This window comes from Schistocerca nitens, chromosome 5 (assembly GCF_023898315.1).
Source record: "Schistocerca nitens isolate TAMUIC-IGC-003100 chromosome 5, iqSchNite1.1, whole genome shotgun sequence".
In the NCBI taxonomy this organism is placed as follows: Eukaryota; Metazoa; Arthropoda; class Insecta; order Orthoptera; family Acrididae; genus Schistocerca; species Schistocerca nitens.
In genome coordinates, this window is record NC_064618.1 from 95,443,718 (window position 1) to 95,456,109 (window position 12,392).

At 44.0% G+C, this 12,392-nt stretch overlaps 1 protein-coding gene across 1 annotated transcript in view; it reads left to right on the forward strand.

The window, feature by feature from the left end:
- Positions 1-1,073: 1,073 nt before the first annotated feature.
- Positions 1,074-12,392, forward strand: part of LOC126260935 (uncharacterized) — a 45,909-nt gene continuing 34,590 nt past the window's right edge. The window contains exon 1 of the mRNA XM_049958439.1: positions 1,074-1,103. Within this exon, the coding sequence (XP_049814396.1) occupies positions 1,076-1,103 (28 nt within the window). The 5' untranslated portion in view covers positions 1,074-1,075. The remainder of the gene's footprint in view (positions 1,104-12,392) is intronic.

Here is a 12,392-nt window from a genome sequence, read left to right on the forward strand (position 1 = left end):
GAATGGCAACACGTCATTTTTTCTGATGAATCTAGGTTCTGTTTACAGCATCATGATGGTCGCATCCGTGTTTGGCGACATCGCGGTGAACGCACATTGGAAGCGCGTATTCGTCATCCCCATACTGGCGCATCACCTGGTGTGACGGTATGGGGTGATATTGGTTACACGTCTCGGTCACCTCTTATTCGCATTGACGGCACTTTGAACAGTGGACGTTACATTTCAGGCGTGTTAGGACCCGTGGCTCTACCCTTCATTCGATCCCTGCGAAACCCTACATTTCAGCAGGATAATGCACGACCGCCTGTTGCAGGTCCTGTACGGGCCTTTCTGGATACAGAAAATGTTCCACTGCTGCCTTGGCCAGCACATTCTCCACATCTCTCACCAATTGAAAACGTCTGCTCGATGGTGGCCGAGCAACTGGCTCGTCACAATACGCCAGTCACTACTTTTGATGAATTGTGGTATTGTGTTGAAGCTGCATGATCAGCTGTACCTGTACACGCCATCCAAGCTCTGTTTGACTCAATGCCCAGGCGTATCAAGGCCGTTATTACGGCCAGATGTGGTTGTTCTGACTATTGATTTCTCAGGATCTATGCACCCAAATTGCGTGAAAATGTAATCATGTCAGTTCTAGTATAATATATTTGTCCAATGAATACCCGTTTATCATCTGCATTTCTTCTTGGTGTAGCAACTTTAATGGCCAGTAGTGTAACAGTCAATTCTTCATAAGAAAGAGGTTACTTTTGATCAGATACTGTACACACGGGGAAAACATTAGCGACCATGCTACTGATTCCTGAGGGACACCACATCTTCTTTCTCCCCCTGCGACTTCGAGATTTCCTTCATCAGGCGCTGTAGGTGGCCTGTGATACTTGAGTTTTCTCAGACAACACGGATTGATAATGAGAACGTAAAGAAAACAATGTCTGAGCGGCTTACGAAAGCGAGCGGCCGGGCGGCGTGCGACAGCGGGCGGTCACGCACGCGTGATAACCGAGCCGTGCCCGTCGAGATAAGTCAGCGGCGGCAGCGCGCGCCCACTGTCCCTGCAGACACCATGAGGGCGTGCATCCTCCTCGTTCTCGGTGAGTTCAGACGTACAGCAGCGCCTCGGCCCTCTCCCCTTACTCCGACAGTCTGTCCTGCTTTATATTTCGCACGGTACAGGAGGAACCTCTCAATGAACGTGATTAATGCACCGATGAGTCATCTTGATAGATGACTATCTTCATGAAATTGAGCAATACAAGTTATGAATAGGTGCCAAAGCGTTTAAATGACTATAGTCCATATATCAGCCATCTACGAAGGAGAGTCAATAAATAAGTCGTAAACTGGGACAGAGACACCAGAGCCACGTGTACGAGCCTTTCCAGCATACTACCCTTCTAAACATAAACACTTACCCCATCGACAAGGCGTCAAAAGCTTGTGTATAGGCTACCTTCCATGCAACATGTGCTGCCACCTTCTAGATACGTACAGGCGCGAAATTCAAAACGATATGCGGTACTCTGGCTTTTGCGACTTATTTATTAACTCACCCTCGTACATCTACAGGTGTTGGGCAGATATATCGAAGCATCAAAACACAACTCATTTTCAGTAAATAAAAGGTGTTGTGGATTGCCAGGAGACCAACCTACTACGCTACGGTCGCAGGATCGAATCCTGCCTCGGGCATGGATGTGTGTGATGTCCTTAGGTTAGTTAGGTTTAAGTAGTTCTAAGTTCTAGGGGAGTGATGACCTCAGAAGTTAAGTCCCATAGTGCTCAGAGCCATTTGAACCATTTGAACCAACCTACTAAATTGAGAGGAAGCCGAAAGGCACGCGTTTAAGCTCACGCAGGCTGGCGTGAGGTCTGGAACAGGACAAGGAATTTAGACTTCAGAAAAAAGGTGGTACTTGGTGGAATACTTAACTTTAATCCATTAATGTTGAACGTAGCTCTTGTCTGTACATTATTTACAATATCAATAGCAACTGATAATGGCGCCTTGCTAGGTCGTAGCAAATGACGTAGCTGAAGGCTATGCTAACTATCGTCTCGGCAAATGAGAGCGTATTTTGTCAGCGAACCATCGCTAGCAAAGTCGGCTGTACAACTGGGCCGAGTGCCAGGAAGTCTCTCTAGACCTGCCGTGTGGCGGCGCTCGGTCTGCAATCTGATAGTGGCGACACGCGGGTCCGACGTATACTACCGGACCGCGGCCGATTTAAAGGCTACCACCTAGCAAGTGTGGTGTCTGGCGGTGACACCACAAAAGGTGTATTCCACTGGCACTCAAAACAACTTTCAGTCATCTCGGATAGGGTATACAGGGTGGTCCATTGATAGTGACCGGGCCAAATATCTCACGAAATAAGCATCAAACGAAAAAACTACAAAGAACGAAACTCGTCTAGCTTGAAAGGGGAAACCAGATGGCGCTATGGTTGCCCCGCTAGATGGCGCTGCCATAGGTAAAACGGATATCAACTGTGTTTTTTTTAAATACGAACCCCCATTTTTTATTACATATTCGTGTAGTACGTAAAGAAATATGAATGTTTCAGTTGGTCCACTTTATTCGCTTTGTGACAGATAGCGCGGTAATAGTCACAAATGTATAAGTACGTCGTATCACGTAACATTGCACCAGTGCGGACGGTATTTGCTTCGTGATACAGTAACCGTGTTAAAATGGACCGTTTACCAATTGCGGAAAAGGTCGATATCGTGTTGATGTATGGCTGTTGTGATAAAAATGCCCAACGGGCGTGTGCTATGTGTGCTGCTCGGTATCCTGAACGACATCATCCAAGTGTCCGGACCGTTCGCCGGATAGTTACGTTATTTAAGGAAATAGGAAGTGTTCAGCCTCATGTGAAACGTCAACCACGACCTGCAAGAAGTGATGATGCCCAAGTAGGTGTTTTAGCTACTGTCGCGGCTAATCCGCACATCAGTAGCAGACAAATTGCGCGAAAATCGGAAATCTCAAAAACGTCGGTGTTGAGAATCCTACATCAACATCGATTGCATCACTACCATATTTCTATGCACTAGGAATTGCATGGTGACGACTTTGAACGTCGTGTACAGTTCTGCCATTGGGCGCAAGAGAAAGGGACGATGACAGATTTTTTGCGCGCGTTCTATTTAGCGACAAAGCGTCATTCACCAACAGCGGTAACGTAAACCGGCATAATATGCACTATTGGGGAACGGAAAATTCACGATGGCTGCGACAAGTGGAACATCAGCGACCTTGACGGGTTAATGTATGGTGTGGCATTAAGGGAGGAAGGATAATTGGCCCCCATTTTATCGATGGCAATCTAAATGGTGCAATGATGCTGATTTCCTACGTAACGTTCTACCGACGCTACTACAAGATGTTTCACTGCATGACAGAATGGCGATGTACTTCCAACATGATGGATGTCCGGCACATAGCTCGCGTGCGGCTGAAGCGGTATTGAATAGCCTATTCCATGAAAGGTGGATTGGTCGTCGAAGCACCATACCATGGCCCGCACGTTCACCGGATCCGATGTCCCCGGATTTCTTTCTATGGGGAAAGTTGAAGGATATTTGCCATCGTGATCCACCGACTACGCCTGACAACATGCGTCAGCAAATTGTCAATGCATGTGCGAACCTTACGGAAGGCGAACTACTCGCTGTTGAGAGGAATGTCTTTACACGTATTACCAAATGCATTGAGGTTGACGGACATCATTTTGAGCGTTTATTGCATTAATGTGGTATTTACAGGTAATCACGCTGTAACAGCATGCGTTCTCAGAAATGATAAAGTCACAAAGGGACGTGTATCACATGGGAACAACCGAAATAAATGTTCAAACGTACCTACGTTCTGTATTTTAATTTAAAAAACCAACCTGTTACCAACTGTTCGTCTAAAATTGTGAGCTATACGTTTGTGACTATTACAGCGACATCTGTCACAAAGCGAAAAAAGTTGTCCAACTAAAACATTCGTATTTCTTTACGTACTATACGAATATGTAATAAAAATGGGGGTTCCTATTTTTAAAAACGCAATTGATATCCGTTTGACCAATGGCAGCGCCATCTAGCGGGCCAACCATAGCGCCATCTGGTTTCCCCCTTCATGCTAGACAAGTTTCGTTCTTTGTAGTTTTTTCGTTTGAGGCTTATTTCGTGAGATATTTGGCCCGGTCACGATCAATAGACCACCCCATATGCTATTCATGGGACTCTTGTACCATTGCTCCTGCAAAACTGTCGCAAGTTCAGGTAACGATGATGAAGGTGGATAGCAATGACCAACCCTTCTCCCCAAAATAGATCACGAAGATCAATAATATTTAGATCTAGTGTATGTGGTGGCCAGGGGAGCTGCTCACATCTTCGTGAGGAGTGGTTCTAACGACTTGGAACACAGCGTCACTCTTGGGGAACAAACATTGTACCATCAAATGGACCTTCACTGCCAAACCGGTCACAAAATCCTTGTCAGTAACGCTATATTACAGTGCATGCATGGCGTCCACGGAGCATCACGACTGGCTGCCCAAATCCTCACCAAATGGCCGCCATATTTCACTTTTGGCGGCAAGCAGTCTGAATCGTAGACTTTGGACGACGTATGGCAAACGGAAACTTGGCTAGAATTTGGAAACAGTGCGAAACGAGACTCATCCGACAAAATTAATTTCTTCCATTGCTTATAGTCAGTGTTCAGAAGGGATAGATTAAATACAGTTGGTGGTGGAGAATTTATTGCTGTCAGAGGTAGTTTGCCTTGTAGCGAAGTTGAAGTAGATAGTTCGTGTGAAATAGTATGGGTAGAGGTTATACCTGACAATCGGACTAAACTATTAATTGTATCGTTTTCATTTCAAATAAGTACCCCGCTCATACAATAATAGTCGGTCACTTTAATCTATCCTCAATATGCTAGAAAAATTATACGTTTAAAGTCGGAGGCAGGCATAAAACGTCATCCGAAATTGTACTGAATGCTTTCTCAAAAAATTATTTTGAACAATTAGTTCATGAGCCCACTCGAAGCGTAAATGGTTGCGAAACCATACTTGACCTTTTAGCAACAAATAATCATGCCCAAATAGTGAGTATTGTGACGAATTCAGGGATTAGCGACCACAAGGCAGTTGCTGCTAGGCTGAATACCGTAACACCTACACCCATCAAAAAGAAACGCAATGTATACCTATTTAAAAAAAGCGTATAAAAATGCTCTTAACGCCTTTTTAAGAGACAGTCTTCACTCCTTCCGATCTGATCATGTAAGTGTAGAAAAGTTGTGGAATGTTTTCAAAGAGATAGTATCGACAGTAACTGAGAGATATATACCACATAAATTAATAAGTCATGGTACTGATCCCCCATGGTACACAAAACGGGTCAGATCGTTGTTGCAGAAGCAACGAAAAAAGCATGCCAAATTTAAAAGAACGCAAAATCCCCAAGATTGGCAAAGTCTTACAGAAGTTGGAAATATGGGGCGAAGTTCAATGCGAGATGCTTTTAATAATTTCCACAACGAAATTCTGTCTCGAAATCTGGCATAAAACCCAAAGAGATTCTGGTCATACATAAAGCACACCTTTGGCAAGACGCAATCAATACCTTCACTGCGCGATAACAACGGTGAAGTCACTGATGACGGTGCCACTAAAGCAGATTTACTAAACACGGTTTTCCGAAACTCCTTCACCAAAGAAGACGAAGTAAATATTCCTGAATTCCAAACAAGAACAACTGCCAAAATGAGAAACATAGAAGTAGATATCCTCGGAGTAACGAAGCAGCTTAAATCACTTTATTCACCAGATTGTATACCAGTCAGGTTCCTCTCAGAGTATGCTGATAAAATAGGTCCATATTTAGCAATTATATACAACCACTCGCTCACAGAAAGATCCGTACCTAAAGACTGGAAAATTGCTCAAGTCACACTAATACCCGAAAAGGGAAGTAGGATCAATCCGGTGAATTACAGGCCTATATCACTAACGTCGATTTGCAGTAGGGTTTTGGAACATATACTGTATTCGAAGATTATGAAGTACCTCGAAGGAAACGATTTATTGACACATAGTCTGCACGGCTTCAGAAAATATCGGTCTTGTGAAACACAACTAGCTCTTTGTACTCATGAAGTAATAAATGCTATCGACAGGGGATGTCAAATTGATTCCATATTTTTGGATCTGCAGAAGGCTTTCGACACCGTTCCTCACAAGCGTCCTCTAACCAAACTGCGTGCCTACGGAGTATCGCCTCAGTTGTGCGACTGGATTCGTGATTTCCTGTCAGAAAGGTCACAGTTCGTAGTAACAGACGGAAAGTTATCGAGTAAAACAGAAGTAATATCCGGTGTTCCCCAAGGAAGTGTTATAGGCCTTCTATTGTTCTGATATATATTAACCACATAGGAGACAATCTGAGTAGCCGTCTTAGATTGTTTGTAGATGATGCTGTCATTTAACGTCTTGTAAAGTCATCAGATGATCAAAACGGCTTGCAAAATTATTTAGATACGATATCTGCATGGTGCGAAAAGTGGCAATTGACCCTGAATAAGGAAAAGTGTGAAGTTATTCACATGAGTACTAAAAGAAATCAGCTAAATTTCGATTACGCGATAAGTCACATAAATCTGAAGGCTGTAAATTCAACTTAATACTTAGGGATTACAATTACAAATAACCTAAATTGGAACGATCACATAGATAATATTGTGGGTAGAGCAAACTAAAGACTGCGATTCATTGGCAGAACACTTAGAAGGTGCAACAGGTCTATTAAAGAGACTGCTTACACAACGCTTGTCCGCCCTATTCTGGAGTATTGTTGTGGGGTGTGGGATCCGCTATCAGGTGGGACTGACGGATGACATCGAAAAAGTACAAAGAAGGGCAGTTCGTTTTGTATTATCGCGAAATAGGGGAGACAGTGTCACAGACATGATACGTGAACTGGAGTGGCAATCATTGAAAAAAAGGCTTTTTTCGTTGCGACGGGATCTTCTCATGAAATTTCAATCACGATGAAATAAGAGAAATCAGGGCTCGCACAGAAAAATTTAAGTGCTTGTTTTTCCCGTGTGCCGTTCGTGAGTGGAACGGTAGAGAGACAGCTTGAAGGTGGTTCATTGAACCTTCTGCCAGGCGCTTTGTTGTGAATAGCAGAGTAATCACGTGGATGTATATGTAGATAGTCCAGGTTCTACGGCTTCGGCATCACGTTTCCCTGTTCCAATGGTTCAAATGGCTCTGAGCACTAGGGGACTAAACTTCTGAGGTCATCAGTCCCCTAGACCGTAGCGGTCGCGCGGTTCCACACTGTAGCGCCTAGAACCGTTCGGCCATTTTCCTGTTACGTGGCTGACGTGTGGTTTTGGCGTTCCAGCTCGCCCTGCAATTTCCACCTTAAGGAGCTCGCTTCGTTTTGTCTTGGTAGTGATGGTGTTGTGGAGTGACTTTTGCAGCTGTCGTCCTTTTATTATTCGTCACGGTCCTCTTCAATGACCTTTCGTGTCGATCACTCAACACACACTTCTGTTCACTTTGTGACTTAGCGGACAATGTTTTACTGCTTTCACTGTACGCGGAATAAATCTTCGATGCGGTGTCTCTTGAAACACCCCACACTTTTGCTACTTAAAAGCACCTACTATACGAGCACCAAGAGTACGTCCAAGTTCGCATTCACTGAGTTCCGACACAGAGTCCTCGCAACTACACAGAACACTATTCTGACCACGATTGGCACTTCCAGCATATCGAGGGCACTGCACGGTTGCCGTTCGTGGTCAAGTACAACAGTGCAACGTGCTAACTCGGCTAGAATCTTCGTTTATATTCAAGCATGCATTGCTCTCTGTGCTTCCATATTTCTGTTCAACCCCCGTACCATGCAAATCACTGTGAAGCGCGTGGCAAAAGATACTTTCCACTGCACCATTTATTAGGCGTTCTTCCCCTTCTATTCGCATACAGAGTGTGGGTGGGATCTGTATTACTAAACATCTGAAATGATCACCCGGTCACGCCGGCCGGAGTGGCCGAGCGGTTCTAGGCGCTACAGTGTGGAACCGCGCGACCGCTACGGTCGCAGGTTCGAATCCTGCCTCGGGCATGGGTATGTGTGATGTCCTTAGTTTAGTTAGGTTTAAGTAGTTCTAAGTTCTAGGGGACTGATGACCTCAGAAGTTAAGTCCCATAGTGCTCATAGCCATTTGAACCATTTGATCTCCCGGTCACAGCTGCAGAGCGCCTATCTAACGACTTCCAGGGGCAACAAAAACTAGTTTTTCAGTGTTTCATAAAATTACTGTCCATACCCGCCAGGTTAGCCGAGAGCGCTAGTGCGCTGCTTCCTGGACTCGGGTAGGCGCGCCGGCCCCAGGTCGAATCCGCCCGCCAGTTTAACGACGAGGGCAGGTGTGCTGGCCAGCCAGGATGTGGTTTTTAGGCGGTTTTCCACATCCCTCTAGGTGAATACCGGGCTGGTCCCCACGTCCCGCCTCAGTTACACGATTCACAGACATTTGAAACACTTCCGCAATTTCCATGATTTCCAATAGACACAGACAGAAGGGGTACCCTGGTTCCGTCCCGGGGAGTCCCGGGTGGTGGCAGGAAGGGCATACGGCCACCCCTTCACATTAACTTGCCAAATCCGAATTAACCACGCCAATCCCGCGCACAATGCGGGACGAAGGCGCAAGCGATAGATAGACAGAATAGATACAATTACTGTCCTCAGCTCCTGGTCTCTGGATAGCACCGATGCCTCTGGATCGAGAGGTCCCAAGTTAGATTCCTGGTCAGATCGGAGATTTCTTCGCTGTCCTAATTATTTCATTTCCTCTTCATCACAAAGACGCGCGAGTGACCTATGTGGCGTCAAATAGGTTTGGACAAGCTGGCATAACAACTCTACACACGGTCTCCTGGCCAATAACGTCATGCGATTATTATTATTATTATTATTAGTCGTAAAGCTCCCAACATGGAAGATGCTAAGTAAAGATGGTTCACTTCTGGGGCTTCTTATTCTTCTTGTTTGCCCACCAGGTCTTCATTCTTTGCGAGAATTCAGCTTTTCTTTCTTCGCTCCATTTTGTTCCAGTTCTCGGCGCTTTTATCTCTGGTTTGACCTCCCATTTGTCAACTTTAAGTTTGAAATTGTTTCTTTTGTTCATGTCTTCAGTAGTAATGTTGGCTAATTCCAGATCTTTCTTTACATTTTTGATCCATTCTCCTCCATTAACAAGGGATGCTACGTATCTTACTATTTTTTTTGTAAGTCTGTGATCGGGAAGTCTCATTATGTGGCCATAGAATTTTAGACGCCTCTTCCTCATGTCTATCTCTATGTTAGAATATTCTTCAATTTTAGAATTTTTCTGTAATCTATACCCCTCTTTGGTCCATCTTGGTCGCAGAATTTTCCTAATGATTTTCCTTTCCTCTTTCTTCAGGGTTTCCATATCTGTTTTCCTTTTAAGTGTCAAGGTTTCGCTGGCATATAGCATTATTGGTTTAATTACCGACTTATAATGCGATTATTATTATTATCATTATTATCACTAACTGAAGAACCCGACGTTGTCCAGGTATTTAGTTATAGCTATGTCCAAGATTTCGTATGCTTGGAATTTATTTTTGACGTATAGAGCTCCTTTGTACGCAACGTTCGAAGTAGTATGACTGGAGACATGAACGAAGACCTTGTTTGCTTCACTAGCATGGAGTCACGGAGACTGGCCTTGTGCCTTGTTTGTAGTCAGGGCATAACATAAGCTCAACAGGAACTTTACGCTTTGACAGCGAAATTGTAAATTGTTAGGAATTAGCGCTATTCAGGGTATAAAGGCATGCACGCCTCTGCACCGCTTCGAGTCGGAATTTCCACTCCTAAGGTGTTACGTCGGTGGGAACCAGCTTCAAGCCTCTTTGAGTCAATGATTCTGAGGAGCGACATAGTACGAGGGTTGTCCAGAAAGTAAGTTCCGATCGGTCGCGAAATGGTAACCACTGGGAAAATCCGGTAAAGCTTTGCTCAGATGTGTTGGGCAGTGTCTCTAATATTCCCGTCAATCGTGTCGCGTCGCCCTTTTCAGCTCTGAGTGAACAGTGAGCACGTAAAGACGCGTAGGGAATAGCGTCTACCGTCAAGTATGAGGACCTGGTTAGACATTTCGCCTGTGTCATGCAGCCCACATAACACAACTGTCGACCAGTTCCTTCTTCATGCCAATTCTCGGCCGCACAATGCAGGGGCAATGAAGTCGCTCCTGCAGCGTTTCCCATCAGAAGTGTTTGATCACTCACAATACAGTCCGTAATTGGCTTCCCCTAAGCCTCATCTCTGCTCACAAGAACCGCTGCCTATGAAGACACAATTTTTCCACGGACAACGAGCTGGAGATCAGTGCAGATAACTGGCCGAAATCATAGGCAGCTGCTTTCTATGACGAGGATATTGGAAGGTTGATACAACACTACGACAAAATTCGTAGTGGCGACTATGTAGAGAAGTAGGTGGAAGGTGTACCTAACTGTTGCAAATAAAACGTTTCTGGTTTTCACTGTGGTATCCATTTCGCGACCGATCGGAACTTACTTTCTGGACAACCCTCGTATATGAAACTTTCGATGAGACTTACGTCGCGCTAGTTTCGGACGGATTTTCCAGAGAGTTAAAGCCTGATGTTCTCTAGTTTCGCCAAGTCTCAAGTCACGATCTTCACTGGATTCGTGACACAGCACAGTCCTCAGTCTTTTAGCCATTCTGGTGTATACATACAAGATTCGACGGTTTGCTAAGCATTTTTATTCATAATCAAAACGAAATAAAAATGTAATGAGTAGGCCTCCAAATCACAAAGCAAACTTAAGGAATTCGTTTTTACTAGCAAAGTACATAAATAAAACCTGTCGAAAGGAGCCAAGCAATGTCGTTATGTTTTTAATATAGAAAGTAGAATCAGTAAATCCTAGCCAAGTAAGTTCGCTATCGGTTTGTAATCGTAAAGATAAGGTTGTGGCGCTTAATTCTGTCACTGACTTAAACTTCCGAAAATAAACCTGTCACAGTGTTAAAAAAAAACACATGTATAGGTTCTTTGGCGTACTACGCCATGTTGATTGAACATCCGATCTACTAAACTGTCGTGAGGTTGTATATATGGTTCTCGGACGAGACGTCGGATGTCGTAGTGAAAACTCCACAATACTTCGTGGGTTACTTCTTAAGCACTACCAAACTGATACTCTACTATTTACAATACGCGGCAGAAATCGTTATGGCTTCGACTTAATTACATAGTGAGGGTTTATCATACATAGCGGATCACCTATACCTTTCTGAATTCTGTATGGTGAGAAGATATGTTTGCAGCTAGGTGCCTTTGATTACTGACTTTCCAGAAATTGCAAGGGAACGTGGAGCATGAGAGGCTATAAGGTTAACACTGGATGAAATGTATCATAAAATATTGTTTCTTTACGGTCCCTTACACACTCACACACACACAGAGGAAATATTAATGAAATTTATTATAGGCACACCACAAAAGGATTAGACCACAACTTCTGGTAACTATCGACGAATGAATAATTCTGTATCGTGCCTTTAATGATGATTCACACATCCGGAAATTACAGTAAATTACTACACAGTATATTAATACAAAAAAGCCTTTTGATCACCTAGGTCACAAAGGAAGGATGGGAATCGAAACCATTACGCTCGACAGAAGGGCTCCACTCCAAAACTTGAAATAAAGTAAAATTAACAGCTATTTCACATCTTTGGTGTGTTTACTCTTAGATTTGGCTGCATTCGAATTACAACTACATCTACGAACTATTTAAATATGGACAGTACGAGGGAACATGGCCGACTGTGAAATGTCCCCTTAGAAAAATTATACATGACTGTGCTTAAACTGACACACAATATTTTTTAGCGCAACGCAATCTGACTTTCTATAATCCCTACAAGAGAATGGCCCTGATTAACCTATACGTTTCACAAATCACTTACCTCACGAAAATCTTCGTTACTCGAACTACTGCAATACAGCGAGCGCCACTACTGCCAGCTAAATAAAAGATTCAAACTACTGAAAGCACTAACTACTGATAGGCATAGTTAGCAAAAGAAAGATTTTGATAGAGAACAAACAATGTATTTACCTTAATAGTGTTCAAAAGTCATTATATATACACTCCTGGAAATGGAAAAAAGAACACATTGACACCGGTGTGTCAGACCCACCATACTTGCTCCGGACACTGCGAGAGGGCTGTACAAGCAATGATCACACGCACGGCACAGCGGACACACCAGGAACCGCGGTG